At 38.2% G+C, this 14,791-nt stretch overlaps 1 protein-coding gene across 5 annotated transcripts; it reads left to right on the top strand.

Moving 5' to 3' along the window:
• Positions 1–1,935: 1,935 nt before the first annotated feature.
• MARVELD2 (MARVEL domain containing 2) lies at positions 1,936–13,317 on the top strand. Of its 5 annotated transcripts, none has more exons than XM_081945196.1 (7): positions 1,936–2,544; positions 3,677–4,796; positions 5,892–5,924; positions 6,492–6,628; positions 8,286–8,457; positions 11,049–11,099; positions 12,823–13,317. In XM_081945196.1, exons 2-7 carry the CDS (start codon positions 3,684–3,686, stop codon positions 12,931–12,933), a joined length of 1,617 nt encoding a protein of 538 aa, XP_081801322.1. In that variant the 5' UTR covers positions 1,936–2,544; positions 3,677–3,683; the 3' UTR covers positions 12,934–13,317. The 5 variants fall into 5 exon arrangements, with proteins under 5 accessions (XP_081801322.1, XP_081801320.1, XP_081801319.1 ...); XM_081945194.1 differs by lacking the exon at positions 1,936–2,544 and adding an exon at positions 2,658–2,744 and having other exon boundaries at positions 3,669–4,796; XM_081945193.1 differs by lacking the exon at positions 1,936–2,544 and adding an exon at positions 2,747–2,830 and having other exon boundaries at positions 3,669–4,796.
• Positions 13,318–14,791: the final 1,474 nt, after the last annotated feature.

Here is a 14,791-nt window from a genome sequence, read left to right as displayed (position 1 = left end):
TGTTTTATTTCATGTGGTTTGGACAATTGTAACTTGAAAAGTATTAACACTGATTTACGACAATAACTAAGTTTTTAATATTTTGTAAAGTTAATTGTTGAACTTTATTTTCAAATCATTTATTTTTACTGATAAGTTATTTTAATAATTGTATTAAATATTAGAATTTCAATAGTAAAAATAATATAATTTATTAGAAAGGAGGGAGGAAGGAAGAAAGGATAATAAAGAAATAGAAAATAAACATATAGGAATAGCACTTAGACGTATATACCACTTCACAGTGCTTTATAGTCCTCTCTAAGTGGTTTACAGAGTCACAATATTGCCCCCAACAATGTGGGTCTTCATTTACCAACCTTGGAAGGATGGAAGGCTGAGTTAACCTGGAGCCGGTGAGAATCGAACTACCAAGCTGCTGGCAGCCGGCAATCAGCAGAAGTAGCCTGCAGTACTGCATTCTAACCACTGCACCACCACAGCTCTTATAAAGAAGTGATTTCCAATCTTCATCACATGTATAATTTATTAACTTCATCTCTTAATTTATAACCAATGATTTCTTTATAGCTTGTCTCATTTGAGCCCTGGTGTCTATTCCCACATCTCTAGCCTAGACACTGATCCATTCATAAGTTGATTTTGCATGTTTGTAAGGCATGGCAAGTTCTGCTTTGTATTTTTTTACAAAGAGATATCAGATCTTCTATACAGATGGGAGTAATGTAGATGGGTTTTTTTTGTATTGCCAAGGTGTCTGTTATCACTATCACCCTCCTGAAGTTTCAGAATCATCTCTCTTTCCTTCTTTAATTTATAAGCCAACCACCCTGCTTAGTTTATTAGCATGTTCAAAGTTCTTTTGTTTAAGCTGGTTCAATTTATTCTCTGGTTTTCCAGCTGTATATAGATAATTGGTGCTGAAAAAGTTTAATTTGATTTAGAATATTTATCTTTGTAGGTGATTTCTTTAATTCTTTTTCTTTACTTTTAATTTCCTATAAGATCTCACAGGTTTTTCCCTGGGCTTTCTCTTTCAATTGATTGAACAACATTGAAGATACTCTAAATGCTGATTGTGTAGATGTGGGGGCAGAGTAGACATCTGAGTTTGTTGCTACCATAGACTTAACTGTAGGAAGGGGAATGGCAGAAACGGAGTGAAGTTAAAAGAGCAATCAGCCTAAAATCTCTACAGATCCACAACAGATTAAGTTCAACCCCCCTCTCTCCAATTCCATTAATCTTTATCTTGCACCAACTAACCATTAGTTGAGAAGAATCCTTTGCATAGGCGTGAGCAATAAATCAGTTTTAATTAGACACATGTGGTCGTAATATTCATGGCTGACATTGACACAACTCCTTCACAGTGTATGAAGGAAAGTATCTGCCTCCGCTGTAATCTGTATTAGCAAGAATACTTTCAGATGCACTAATTGCTTAAGTTTTATCAGTTTGCTATCTGCAAAACATGTATTTTATGACTGACTGCTAGGTCTATGGAATGTCTCAATAAGGCATTTTATTTCAAGCTACTTTTTGGCAAAGCACTTCTTTGCTGCATAAAATGAACTGTAAGTGATGTAGCAGAGATGCTACAGCACCAGACAAAAGTAGGCAAATCACTTACCACGGCTGTTATCTGCCCATGCACTGAAGACAGCCAGCCTACCTTACTTGACATTTCGATTGAAAAAATGTCTTTACTTTTTTTTTCCTGTGATAGGTACTGCTTTGCACCAATAATTGGCCTCAAAACAGCTCCTTGGCTCCAAATTTGACATTTTTAATCTTTTAAATGAGAGAGAGAACACAGTCTATAATTCATAAGTAATAATAGATTGGAAAAACTAATGTCTGTCATTTCCTTGGTTTACTTATTAGAATTTTATTTATTTTTAAATGTTTTATGCTCTCTCTCTAAAACGTCAAATTAAATCTTTTTTAAAACCCTCTGTTTCCTACCACCAAACCAACTGGATCTGCAACGGCAACCATTTAAATAAACTTCCACGAAGTTGGAGACACTTGGGTGAGACTATTCTGTATCCTATTCCACTTCACATTTCTTGCCAACTGCTCATTATGTCCGGCTGGTAGTAACCCAAGTCTTTATCCACATTTGCCGGCAAAGCTGTCCTGCCCTAGCAGTCGAGGGTTTTTGTTTTCATTCCTTTTGAAACTTGGGACGACGTCCTTCGAAACAGATTCCTTCCCCGCGGTGTAAAATCACAACGCCGATTACGATTTGGAAGGGACGGGAGGATGCCGCCGGGAGCGCAGCGCAGAGAGCGGAAGCAAGCCACCAGTCGCCCTACCCAGGCCTACCTGTGGCGAGCGAGGCAGGTAGGGAGGGCAGCCTTTGCAGCCCGAAGGACTTCGCGCATGACCAGATGGGCGGAACGATGGGTTGCGGCTGAGACGCCCCCGAAAGTAACGCCTCCGGGAAAGGGAGACGGAAACGGGATTGTTCTTCGGGCCGTTGCGCCTCCGTCCGTAGCGGGATAGATTTCTGACCGCCCTTTTTGTCTGAAAGAGTGAGTGGGGCGCTTCGTTGTCTGTTTGTGGTGGGGAGGGGGGGGAGTTGGGAGGCAAATCCGGTCCCAGCAGTAACGGATCGGGCGAGGCTGGCGGGATCGGGGCTCGGGGCTTTGGAGTGAGGGCGGAGCGGGCGCAAGGTGTGGTAGCGGCAATACGCGCAAGACTAAAAGGGGGGGAAACGGAAAGCAGTGCGGAATTGGGTGAGAATTCGTGTTTCTCGGGCGCTCCTGGTGACATCCCGTGAATATTTCTTTGGAAGTAAGGCCCGATAAGTTGAATGGGTTATGTAGGTCTAAGGTTGTAGATGTTAAAGTGCACTTTGATGCTGGAAAGTAGTAGCTACGTATGTGTGGGGTATCTCCAGTCTTTCCCCCTTCCCTCTCCCTCTCTTTAGGCAGCACAAACTTTGCTCAACAACCTGTGGATAAGGGCAGGATTTCTCAAATCTTTTTTTTTTCTTATCTACCTCTCTATAAACCCTTCAGAGTTGCTAGTTGATCTGGTCATTAGCTGGGGTTGGGGGTGGGGAGGTTTAGTTTGGTTTTCTGTCCACAGTTTATTAATCAAATAATGAGGGCAAACGTTTAGAAATATGGCATGACATCTGGGGAGGGTCATATATAGGGTCATATGTAGCCCACGTTGAAAATCACTGCAATACTCCGGAATTAGAGCTTGTGGACCTTGTTTTATTTTCTAAATTATGGCCACTGTGTTGCTTTTTCCTGTTTATATATTTTGGATTCTCTCAAACGATCCAAGCATCACAGTGTAACAGTCTGGACTTTGACTGATGAGGCATCACACTTTATTGTTGTGGTTTCATGGACGCTTCAAGCATTATGAGAAACCCAATATCAAACTTAAAGCAATCCAAGTGTCTTGGCAGGTCCGAACTGCCTTACTATGGAAGAGGATTTATAGCTCAATAATTGCATGTTAGATTTCCCCCACCCCCTGGCTCTGAGTGCAGAAATTTAGTTGGCTTTCCTTTTTTTAAACCTTCACTTGAACTATTTGTCCCCAATTTGCAGGGTTTTTAAAATTATTAATAAAAATATTTTATTACAAATAAAAATATCAATAAAAATTAATAAAATAATATTTTATTATTTCTGAAATAGGGGAAGAGGTCACAAATGTCTTCAAGGAATACATCACTGGAGCAGAGAAGTGGGAAGCAAAGTCGTTCTGTCCATTATGATAAAGTATATGTGGATTCCCCAGAAGATGCTGAGGAGATATTAAATTCGGAACCTTTGCCACCACCTCTTCCATTACAGCCACCATTTGGACCTGAATTTTATCCAAGTGATGATGAAGAGTCGCCTGAAATGCCTGATCTCAAACCAGTGAGAAAATTCATTCCTGATTCATGGAAAAACTTCTTCAAAGGAAAACGAAGTGATCCAGAATGGAATAAGCCAGTATCTGCCATTTCAGATGGAACTCAATGTTCTCCACCATCATCTCCAACACTTACTCCAGTGAAAGCAGACCATATTTCAACACCAAGTTCTTATCAAGATCCATATGGAGGATCAGGAGGGACTTACAATTCACGAAAAGAAGCTGAAGATATTCTCCCTGCAGATCCATATGGCTCTCTGGGAAGGCATACTCAGGCTCTGACGTACAGTGAGAAAGTAGAAGCTTTTAACCTGAGATATTCCTACATGAAATCTTGGGCAGGATTGCTTAGAATCTTGGCTGTTGTTGAACTGCTCTTAGGTGCAGCTGTATTTGCCTGTATTACAGCTTACATTCACAAAGACAATGAGTGGTACAACATGTATGGCTTTTCACAACCATATGGCTATGGTGCAAACAGCATGTATGGTGGTTATTATTATAGCGGACCCAAAACTCCTTTTGTTCTTGTTGTAGCAGCACTTGTTTGGATAGTGACTATCATACTTCTAGTTCTTGGTATGTCAATGTACTACAGAACTATTCTTCTGGATTCCCACTGGTGGCCTTTAACTGAATTTGGAATCAATGTGGCCTTGTTTATTTTATATATGTCAGCTGCTATTGTCTATGTAAATGATGCAAACAGAGGAGGACTTTGCTCATATTCATTATTTAATACACCATTGAATGCTGCTTTTTGCCGTATAGAAGGTGGACAGACAGCAGGAATTATTTTTTTGTTTGTAACAATGATTATATATCTCATCGGTGCAATAGTTTGCTTAAAATTATGGAGACATGAAGCTGCACGGAGACACAGAGAGTTCATGGAAGAGCGGGTAAATTTCAAGCACAGCCACAAAGCTGTACTTTATGTGTGTTTCTAAATGAATGATGGAGTATATTGTTTCCATAAAGCTTATTTCCTTCATTTTTTTCTCTCTTAAGATTCAGAAAAAAAGTGTATCAAACAAAGACTGCTAGGGAGAAATAGAGTTTTTAGAAAGTTAAGGAACATTTTCAATCATTGCAGATCCCTAGAAAAGTTTCTTTTTGTAATGTGTGGATTAGGGAAAGGCAGAAAAGATTTCCTTTGCAATTGCTTCTTCCCATAGCAATCCTTCAAATGTTATTTTAGGGTAATCTGCAAAATAAAATAAAAAATGAATTATCTGCATTGATATATGAAAGCAAAATATAAGTACCTTCAGAACCAAGTAGATAAAGTAACTGGATTTTTCTAGTAAACTTGCCATTGTTGCTTTATATATGAGTTCTTAGCCAAGAGTTGTAGTTGAAACCAAAGATGTTTTAAAATAGAACTATAAACATAAGCCATATTTATTGATTATGTGAGTTTTCATGTAGTGTCTCACAACTTGTTTTTTTTTGTGTGGAATTATTCTCTAGTTTTAGAAAGTGATATCCATAAGCTTGCTATCAAAAGATTTCCAACCATTTTAATTTCCGTGTACAAGCATTCAATTATTATGTCAATTTCCTCAATTCCTATGTAGGTAAAGCTTTATGGAAATCACTCCTTGCAGCACTGGATAATAAATATAAAAAAATAGAAAATTTGTGGTTAAAACAAAACATGCATTAAAACAACAATAAAACCACTCAGGGTAGCCTTGATCCTTGAGTTGGGCAGCAAATAAATGTAATAATAAATAAAATGGAAAAAACCCAGTTAACATTTCAAAAGTCTGCCTAAATAAAAATATTTTTCTATTAGCAGACTAAAGTACCATCTGTTTTTGGAAGATAATTTGCTTTCATGTCAATCCTCTGCAGAGTTTAAAAAAGGCATATACACCACTATAATCTATATTCTGTCAATACAAAATGAAATGAATTTGCATAATAGCATTATCAGCAGTTACAGTCTGAATGTATACATTTAATACTGTTATTTCTGTTTCTTTTATTAGATGAAGTCACAATCATTTGCACCAAAGAGAATGGTAAGAACCAGAACTGCATATGTTCTGTTTATGTTGTTGTTACTGAATTTGAGTTATCTCACAAAAGTGCCTGCTTAAAAAAGACATGAAAAAATATTAATTCTTACAAAGAAAAAAAATCTGTTTTGGTGAAAATTCACAAATGTTGATTTGGTGTTCTACTACTAACACCACCTTATTTTCCAGTTAATGATTTCCCTTCCTGATGTTGAATTTTTACAGCAGTATCTTGCAGTTATTGCCATCTGCAAAACCCAATGGAAAATCATGAAATATTTTAAGAGGCAACGTGAAAGTTTTCAAAAGTTTAAGTATCATTTGTTTCCCAAGTCGTTCAAATGAGATAGTTTGGGGTAGGTGACTAGGTAGTACCTTAAGCCTCTGTAACAACAGTATTATACAAGATGCCAGGGGTATTATTTTAGCTGCAAAATTTCTTGTCCAAATGAATTTAGAGTATCTAACACAATTGTTCATTTCAATAAACTAGCACTAGAGAATTGTACTTTAAATTACTTAATACAAACATGTGCAAAAGTAAAAAAAATAAAAATTCTTTTTACATAGTATGAAGATCATGAAAATGACACATCCAAAGTAGCAATAAAGACACTGAAGAGTACAGAATTGAAGCCTGAAGTACTTAATGGCCATATACCAGCAGGACATATTCCTAAACCAATAGTGATGCCAGATTACTTGGCGTAAGTATATGTATTTTTAGTATGCAAACAGCGTTTAAGATCACCGTTACGTTAAACCACAATTTCCAAACCACACTGGCTTGATTCCAATAATAAATTAAAAATAAATAAGGCACATTATAAGATTTAAAAATGTAATATATAAATCCAACAAATATAATGTAACTATATGAAGGTTAGTCTGTTATTCACTATTTATTTACTTTTATTTTCCACCTTTATTTTTATAAATAACCCAGAAGTAGTGTACATATGCAATACATCCTTATCCTCCTATTTTCTCACAACCATCACCCTGTGAGATGTGTTGGGCTGATAGTTAGTGACTGGCACAAGATCAGCCAGCTGATTTTCATGGCTGAGGCAGGACTAGAACTCAGAGTCTCGCAAGCTTGGTGCTTTAACCGCTAGACCAGTGATGGCGAACCTATGGCACACGTGCCACAGGTGGTACGCGGAGCCATTTGTCAGGGCACACAAGGCGCTGCCCTGTCAGCTGGCATGCGCGCATGCACGAGCTGGCCAGCTGAGTTCACCCTTTTTTAAAGCCATTTTTCACCCTCCCCAGGCTCTTATAGAGCCTGGAGAGGGCAAAAACACCCCCCCGGACGCCCTCCGGAGGCGTCAGGGAAGCCTCCAGACAGTCCCTGAAGCCTTCGGAGCGCTCAAAACGATCCTCCGAGCAAACCGGAAGTGACTTCCGGTTTGTTCGGAGGGTCATTTTGAGCGCTCTGAAGGTGTCAGGGAAGCCTCCGGACGGTCCCTGAAGCCTTCGGAGCACTCAAAACGATCCTCCGAGCAAACCCGAAGTCCCTTCTGATTTGCTCGGAGGATCGTTTTGAGCGCTCCGAAGGCTTCAGGGACTGTCTGGAGGCTTCCCTGATGCCTCCGGAGGGCGTCCGAGGGGGCGGGGGAGGCTGTTTTCGCCCTCCCCAGGCTCCTATAAAGCGTCTGGAGCCTGGGGAGGGTGAAAAAAGCACGTAAAAATGGGGGGGGAACCTGTAGTACACGCATGCGCACTGGGGGGTCATGCATTGCATTATGGGTGCGGCACTCCCGCACACAACCCCCCTGCGCTCCCCCCACTTATGGCACGCGAGGCAAAAAAGGTTCGCCATCGCTGCGCTAGACCAAACTTGCTCTCTTCCTGAGACATTTGTTGCTTTAGTTGTAATGCCACAGCTTGGAAGAACTTTCCTATTTAAAAAAAAAATAGGTACACTTTTGATTTTTAATTTTTATTAAGCTTTGGAATCAGACATATTAAACTGTAATGTGGCTTGTTTAGATTTGTCTTAGTCTTTATGTGACTATTACTTTGTAAATATCTTAGGGTTTAACCAATGGTTACTTTGTCAGATCATACTTTAATCATATGATGTGCAAATCCATGAACTTATCCGAATGTTTAAAATATCTGATCCAGTCCATTCCGTCAAATGTTTTCCAGATAAGTGATTGTCCTGATTTTTCCAATCCAAAAATTTTATGCTAAGGAAAACAAGGATTTTAGCCTTATTGATGCAATTTTTAATAATCTGTAAAGAATTTCCCATGTTACACATTTTAAAGTTAAATTTTCAGTGTTCCATAATACACATATTTACAATTTACTGAATTGTTGATGTAGCACTGATTGGAAACTGTTTGCTTATAGAAAATACCCAGCAATTCAGACAAATGAGGAAAGAGACCGTTATAAAGCTGTATTTAATGATCAGTTTTCTGAATATAAAGAACTGTCTTCCGAAGTTCATGCAGTTTTGAAGAAATTTGATGAGTTAGATGGACTTATGAGGAAGCTTCCTCAGCATTCTGGAAATACTCTGGTAAGTATGGATTTAAAGTTTGTATTTGTAAGCAGATATTTATTTATTTATTTATTTATTACTTGAACTTATTAGTCGCCCCCTCTCCCCACAGGGACTCGGGGCGACGTACAAAAGTACGTAAAAAAAGTATATTGAAAGATATGTTACCTAATCAGTGATCTAATCATGATAATCCCTTCATTTTTGGCAGGCAATACATATTTTATATTTCTTATTAATATAACATAACTTGTTAGACAGGACATAAAGAAGATCTTGTTATACAGGGGTCCTCAAACTAAGGCCCGGGGGCCAAATACAGCCCGCTGAAGCCATTAATACGGCCCGCGTGGGGCCATGAGTTTGCCCTGCCCACATTGCCCCACCTACCTGCTGGCTCCCACCCACCTTCTGGAGACCAAAAACGGGACGCGCGGAAGCCTCAGGAGGCCAAAACCAGACTTGTTTTGGGGCGACAGAATGGTTCTAGAGGCCGAAGATTGCCAAAAACAGTCCCGTTTTTAGCGTCCCCAGTCGAGACACACACACACACACACACACACACTCACAAACACACAAATAGACGTCCCTCACAGCCCCCCCCCCCAAAGCAGCCACATTCCTTCACTAACTCGCTTTCCACCCCAAGGTGCATAACAAATTAAAGTTTAATTTGTGTGTATTGTTTAATAGACTACTATATTGACCATGCGCACCCAGTTACATGACCACCTAGCCACACCCACCCAGTCATATGACCACTTAGCCACATCTACTCAGCTGGTCTGAGGGACCGTGAATTGGCCCCATTTTAAAAGTTTGAGGACCCCTGATTGTTATATAACTTTACACTATTATCTAACAATAGAATGATTGGAACATGTTGTTGTTCGTTGCGAAGTCGTGTCCGACCCATTGGGACCCCATGGACAACATTCCTCTAGGCCTTCCTGTCCTCTACCATCCTCTGGGGTCCATTTAAGCTCACGCCTACTGCTTCGGTGACTCCATCCAGCTACCTCATTCTCTGTTGTCCCCTTCTTCTTTTGCCCTCAATCTTTCCCAGCATTAGGCTCTTCTCCAGTGAGTCTTTCCTTCTCATTGGGTGGTGGCCACAGTATTTGAGTTTCATCTTCAGGATCTGACCTTCTAAAGAGCAGTCAGGGTTGATCTCTAGGACTGCCCGGTTTGATCACCTTGCATAGCAGGAGTCTTCTCCAGCACCATAGTTCAAAGGCCTCAATTCTTTGGCGCTCAGCCTTTTTTATGGTCCAACTTTCACAGCCAAACATTGCAACTGGGAAAACCATAGCCTCGACTATACACACTTTTGTTGTCAGGGTGATGTCTCTGCTTTTTAGTATGCTGTTTAGATTTGCCATAGCTTTCCTCCCCAGGAGCAAGCGTCTTTTAATTTCTTGGCTGTAGTCTCCATCTTGGAGCCCAGGAAAACAAAATCTGTCACTACCTCCATTTCTTCCCCATTTATTTGCCAGGAATTGAGAGGACCGGATGCCATGATCTTAGTTTTCTTAATGTTGAGTTTCAAGCCAACTTTTGCACTCTCCTCCTTCACCTGCATCAAGAGGCTCTTTAATTCCTCTTCACTTTCTGCCATTAGAGTGCTATCATCTGCATATCTGAGGTTGTTGTTATTTCTCCCGGCAATCTTCATTCCAACTTTTGATTCACCTAGTCCTGCCTTTCTCATGATGTGCTCTGCATATAAATTAAATAGGCAGGGCGACAGTATACAGCCTGCCCGGATTCCTTTCCCAATTTTGAACCAATCAGTGGTTCCGTGTCCAGATCTCACTGTTGCTTCTTGACTCGCATGCAGGTTTCTCAAGAGACAAATAAGATGGTCTGATACTCCCATCTCTGATTGGAACTACTAATCACTATATTGCCTGGTCTACTTTCTTGGTGTTTGTGATACAGATGCTTCTAACAGAGCTCGGTGGTTATGCAATTGTTATCAAAGTTGATCAAACGAGCAAGTGATCTCTTTATGGTGACATTCAAACTTTTCCATAAGCAAGTTAAATGTTAGAATAGAACACATGTGGCATTGAGACCTATTGCTATATTTCTCTTCAAGTACCTACCTTGTTTAATAACTTTTCACAAATACAATAGTAATTTTTTTTAAAAAAATCATTTTCCAAACAGTGCGAGCACTTACAAACAAACCGTGTACGCTAGAATAAGAGTAAAGGCTGGTGTGATTTTTATGAGAGAACTTTATCTAAATGAGACAGCAGCAACTAATAATCTTAACCCTCTCTTTCTGTCATGTTCTCTTAATTATTAATTTTGCTTCCAATTTAAGAAAGGAATTGCAGTTGCTACATGGGGAGAGGTTATACTGCTCTTTCTGGGGACCTTTCATTCTTTTTTGTTGCTTACAAAGTTTTTGATTGTTTATAATATTGTATACTGGCTATAGTCATTCTGGTGTCAGAAGGTAGAAATGTTAAAAAGTCAAGAAATAGTTAAACACTAATAGAACAAACCATTGTACAAAATAGAAAATAAAAACATAAAGAATATTATAAATTTAATAAGTAAATGAAATGTATTGATATTTTACATTTTTTCTTTATTAGGAACACGATAGAATCTCCAATGTTCTCCAACAGTATAAAAAGAAAAAGAATGTGAGTATTGTCTTATTTATGTATTCATTGCTGTCAATGACTTTGATGTCCAGAGAAATATTAAAAACACCACCAGGGATCTATGAGCTTTTAGGATTTATACCAGTTGCTGATATTAAAAGAGCCATTATTGCAAAGGAAATCAGCAATGACAGATTATAAAATTAAAGCCCGATGTGTGTGTGTGTGTGTGAATGTGAGTGTATGCACACACACACACACAGATATATACACATCACATGCAACCATTATGAATCTTTCTACAAAATGTGCATCCTACAGTTCCTAATAACTACTTGCTTCTCATCAGGAAGACCAATTTCTCTGTTCATTGCTATTGCAATGATCAATCTGCTCTCAGTCCTTTTGGTTCTGATCTTGCCTGATTCAATCTGCGTATGGCCCTAGCCCGGTGTAAAAGCATATTTAGAATGAAGTAGTTTCCAAATTAAGTTCTTGACATCTTCAAAGAAGTTTGGAAAAAATGCCTAATGGTAATTCTATTGTTTATACTGTACCAGATGTACTTGTTGTCCTATTCAATGTAAAATAGATTTTATAAATTCCTGTCATACTGAAATCAGTGGAATGATTAGTCTTTACTCCATTTACTGATAAATGGAGACAGGATTTCAGCATCAGATGGAGGTGGGATACTACAGGTTCACCCGGGTTCAGGAGAAGCTGTAGCTAATGTTATGGCTGGTTCGGAGAACCTCCAAATCCCAACCCTGGCTGGCCCTGCCCCTCCCACCCTACTCCTCCCCTCCCAGGAGTCTCCACATGGCCTGTTTTGGATCCAAAGTAAGTGCAGGGCTCATACGGAGGCTCGGGGAGAGGGAAAAACAGGTCTCCTGGAAGTTCCTGAAGGGCCTCTGAAAGGTCTTCGGAGCCGGGGGGAGGCAGTTTTCGCACTCCCAGAGGTTTGAGGAAAGTCTCCGGAGCCTGGGGAGGGGGAAAAGCCCCCCCCCCATGGTGCAGGAGGCTGCCAAGGCCACGTCCATCATGGCCACGCCTACCCAGCAACCAGGCAGAGAACCCGTCGCTGGAATTTTTGAAGCCCACCCCTGATCAGATATAAGTTATAACTTCCCCAGTTGTCCAATAACGGCTTGGCTGCTCTGCTGTGCCCCAGGTATGTTATATCAAACCAAATCACAGCATATTTTAAGAATTTTCTACAGTGGCTGCCAGGATTACATATTTGAGCCAAGAATTGAGCTTTCCTATGCATCAAGTGCTCTCCCAATAAGATGGGGATTTCATTCGCATAAAATAAAATAATATACTTTGTGTATGAAATGAACATCAAAGGTTAAGAAAGAACGATTAAGGATTTTAGCTTATTTCCTTTTTTCACAATTATGACCATTGTAACATCCCCATGGTCATGTGATCAACATTTGAATGCTTGGCAATTGGTCCATATGTAGCCGTGTTCTGGGGTCATGGGATCACTTTTTGAGAATTCTGACAAGCAAAAATAATTGGGAAGCCAGTTTCACTTAACAACTACATTACTAATCTAACAACTGCAGTTATTTATTGAACAATTGTGTCATGAAAGGTCACAAAATGGAGCACAACTCACTTAACAATTGTCTCACTTAACAACAGAAATGTTGGGTAAATTGTGGTTGTAAATCATATATTTGATTACTTACTCATTTAACCCAAAGGGATGAACATTGTAAATTTACTTACTGAATCGTTTCTATTTCAGGATCCCACATTTCAGGAGAAGAAAGAACGATGTGAATATCTAAAGAACAAACTTTCTCACATAAAACAACGAATTCAGGAATATGACAAAATTATCAATTGGAATACTTAGAATGACTTTAATTTTACCAACAATTTTTTTTTACCATTTTAAAATATTTATTGCTATTATTGTACATTTTTCTTGTAAAATTAGTAACTAAAATCTAGTTTGTATATTGCAAACTAAGGAAAAGTTTTATCTACTGTAAGCTGGAGAACATTCTTATAATGTAGTTAAACCATGTGCACTGTTGATGATCCTATTCTAAAATAACAGATCAAATTAGTATCTTTTACTTTTTAAATTCAAAATATTTGTATTTCTGTCACTGAGATATTTTCCTAAATATGAATATGCTGTAAACGGGTATGACTTCCTTAATTCCATGTGTAGCTCAGTTTAATGAAATGCAGTTTTTCAGAGATCCATATGTATTAAAAATTGCTTTATATGCTAGGGTGCCACTTAACCATTTATGTGTAATGACCTACTTGGAAGGACAAGGAACCAGAGTCTAGCCATCTCCTCCTTTGGCAGGCAGGAACTTGGATTCAGGTTCTACAGAACCCAAATCATGTGTTTAGTGATCTCAGCGCTAGGAACATCAGTTCTTAATTCCCTTTTAGCAATTCCTAAAGAAGCGTTTGCATAGTTTGTGTTAAGGAGAAAGATTCACATACATGGAACATTGGATTGAGCTCTATTTTGCATAGGTGATTAACCAATTTTTTAAATATACATCTTTATATTAACTAATAAATATTTTAGTTATATAACAAAGTTAAGTTTTTATATAGGACAATCATCTTGTTCAGCAATTTCCTTTGGATAACCATACACTTTAAAATTAAATAATTTTGAAAGTTTAATATTTGTAAAATCTTGACATTCTAAGCAAAAATTGGAGTTGTATTTTTTGTGACCTGTATTCATTTTCCAACAAAATAGGTATATGAGATTCCATCTGACAGGCTGTGGCATTTGAAAACATCACAATTATGCAAAGTACAACCTTTTTGTAGGAGGGGTAGTTACCTTCATGTTTTCTTGTTGGATCATATGGATATGGAAACAAAAGTTCTGGGATTAGTATCATTCTTTTAAAATAGATTCTGATGCAGAAAGGGACCTAATCTTAAGTACATGTCATTTTATTTGAAAATCTCTCCCAAATTTATTTTATAGGTAATGCATTTTGAGCATACAAGTGCAACCTTTCTCAGAGAAACGTATTAGCTTTGTTTGGGAAAATATCATAAGGAAAGTATGTTAAAAGAGAATGTAAATACTATCAAAGAAAAGCAGCATTCAACTAAAATATTTTCAGATTGAAACTGAATCTTACTGTCCTGCTGAAAGACAGCACATACATACATACATACATACATACATACATACATACATACGTCAACTAATCTCACCTCTTTAATTCAGGTTGCAGGAGTGATTATAGCTGACTTTTTCTAAACAACAACTTAAAATGTTGATTGGAATGGCAGGTGCAGAAAAATTATTCAAGGCATTAAATAGCATAGTTGTTTAATACAGCTCTTGGATAATAGAAATTCCAATTCACTTATCTTTTATAAGTGAGGTTGGAATTTCATATATCTTTCTACATTTCTATATTGTATCATATCACTTTTTTTACAGAAGAATCTTAGCACATTGTAGTGAATTTCTATTCTAGGTATAACTTTAAAACAATCTCCTTTTAGCATATAATTCTTTTTATTAAAATTTAAACAAGAAGGTAAAAACTAACAAACACAGAGCAAGGAAGAAAAAAATAAAGCAAAAAATTCAATAAAAGAAAGAAGTTGAAGAAACAGAAAAGGAAAAAGATAATTTTCAAATAACATGCACTACAGTGCAAGTCACTTTCCTTTGGTTTCTAGTATTAAGTTATAATGAACCTTCTGAAATA

The sequence above is a fragment of the Natrix helvetica genome, assembly GCF_964273705.1.
Source record: "Natrix helvetica genome assembly, chromosome: 2".
Taxonomy (NCBI): Eukaryota; Metazoa; Chordata; class Lepidosauria; order Squamata; family Natricidae; genus Natrix; species Natrix helvetica.
Note: the sequence above shows the minus strand (reverse complement) of the source record. Positions and strands in the feature narration are given on the sequence as shown.

What these genes read in the sequence shown, in the direction of transcription:
- MARVELD2 (XM_081945192.1), top strand. Translation starts at nt 2,849, where the DNA reads ATGTTAAAGTGCACTTTGATGCTGGAAAGTAGTAGCTAC. An exon ending in TGCTGGAAAGTAGTAGCTAC is followed by an intron (nt 2,888 to 3,668) that starts GTATGTGTGGGG and finishes TTTCTGAAATAG; the next exon opens with GGGAAGAGGTCACAAATGTC. An exon ending in AGCATTCTGGAAATACTCTG is followed by an intron (nt 8,458 to 11,048) that starts GTAAGTATGGAT and finishes TTTCTTTATTAG; the next exon opens with GAACACGATAGAATCTCCAA.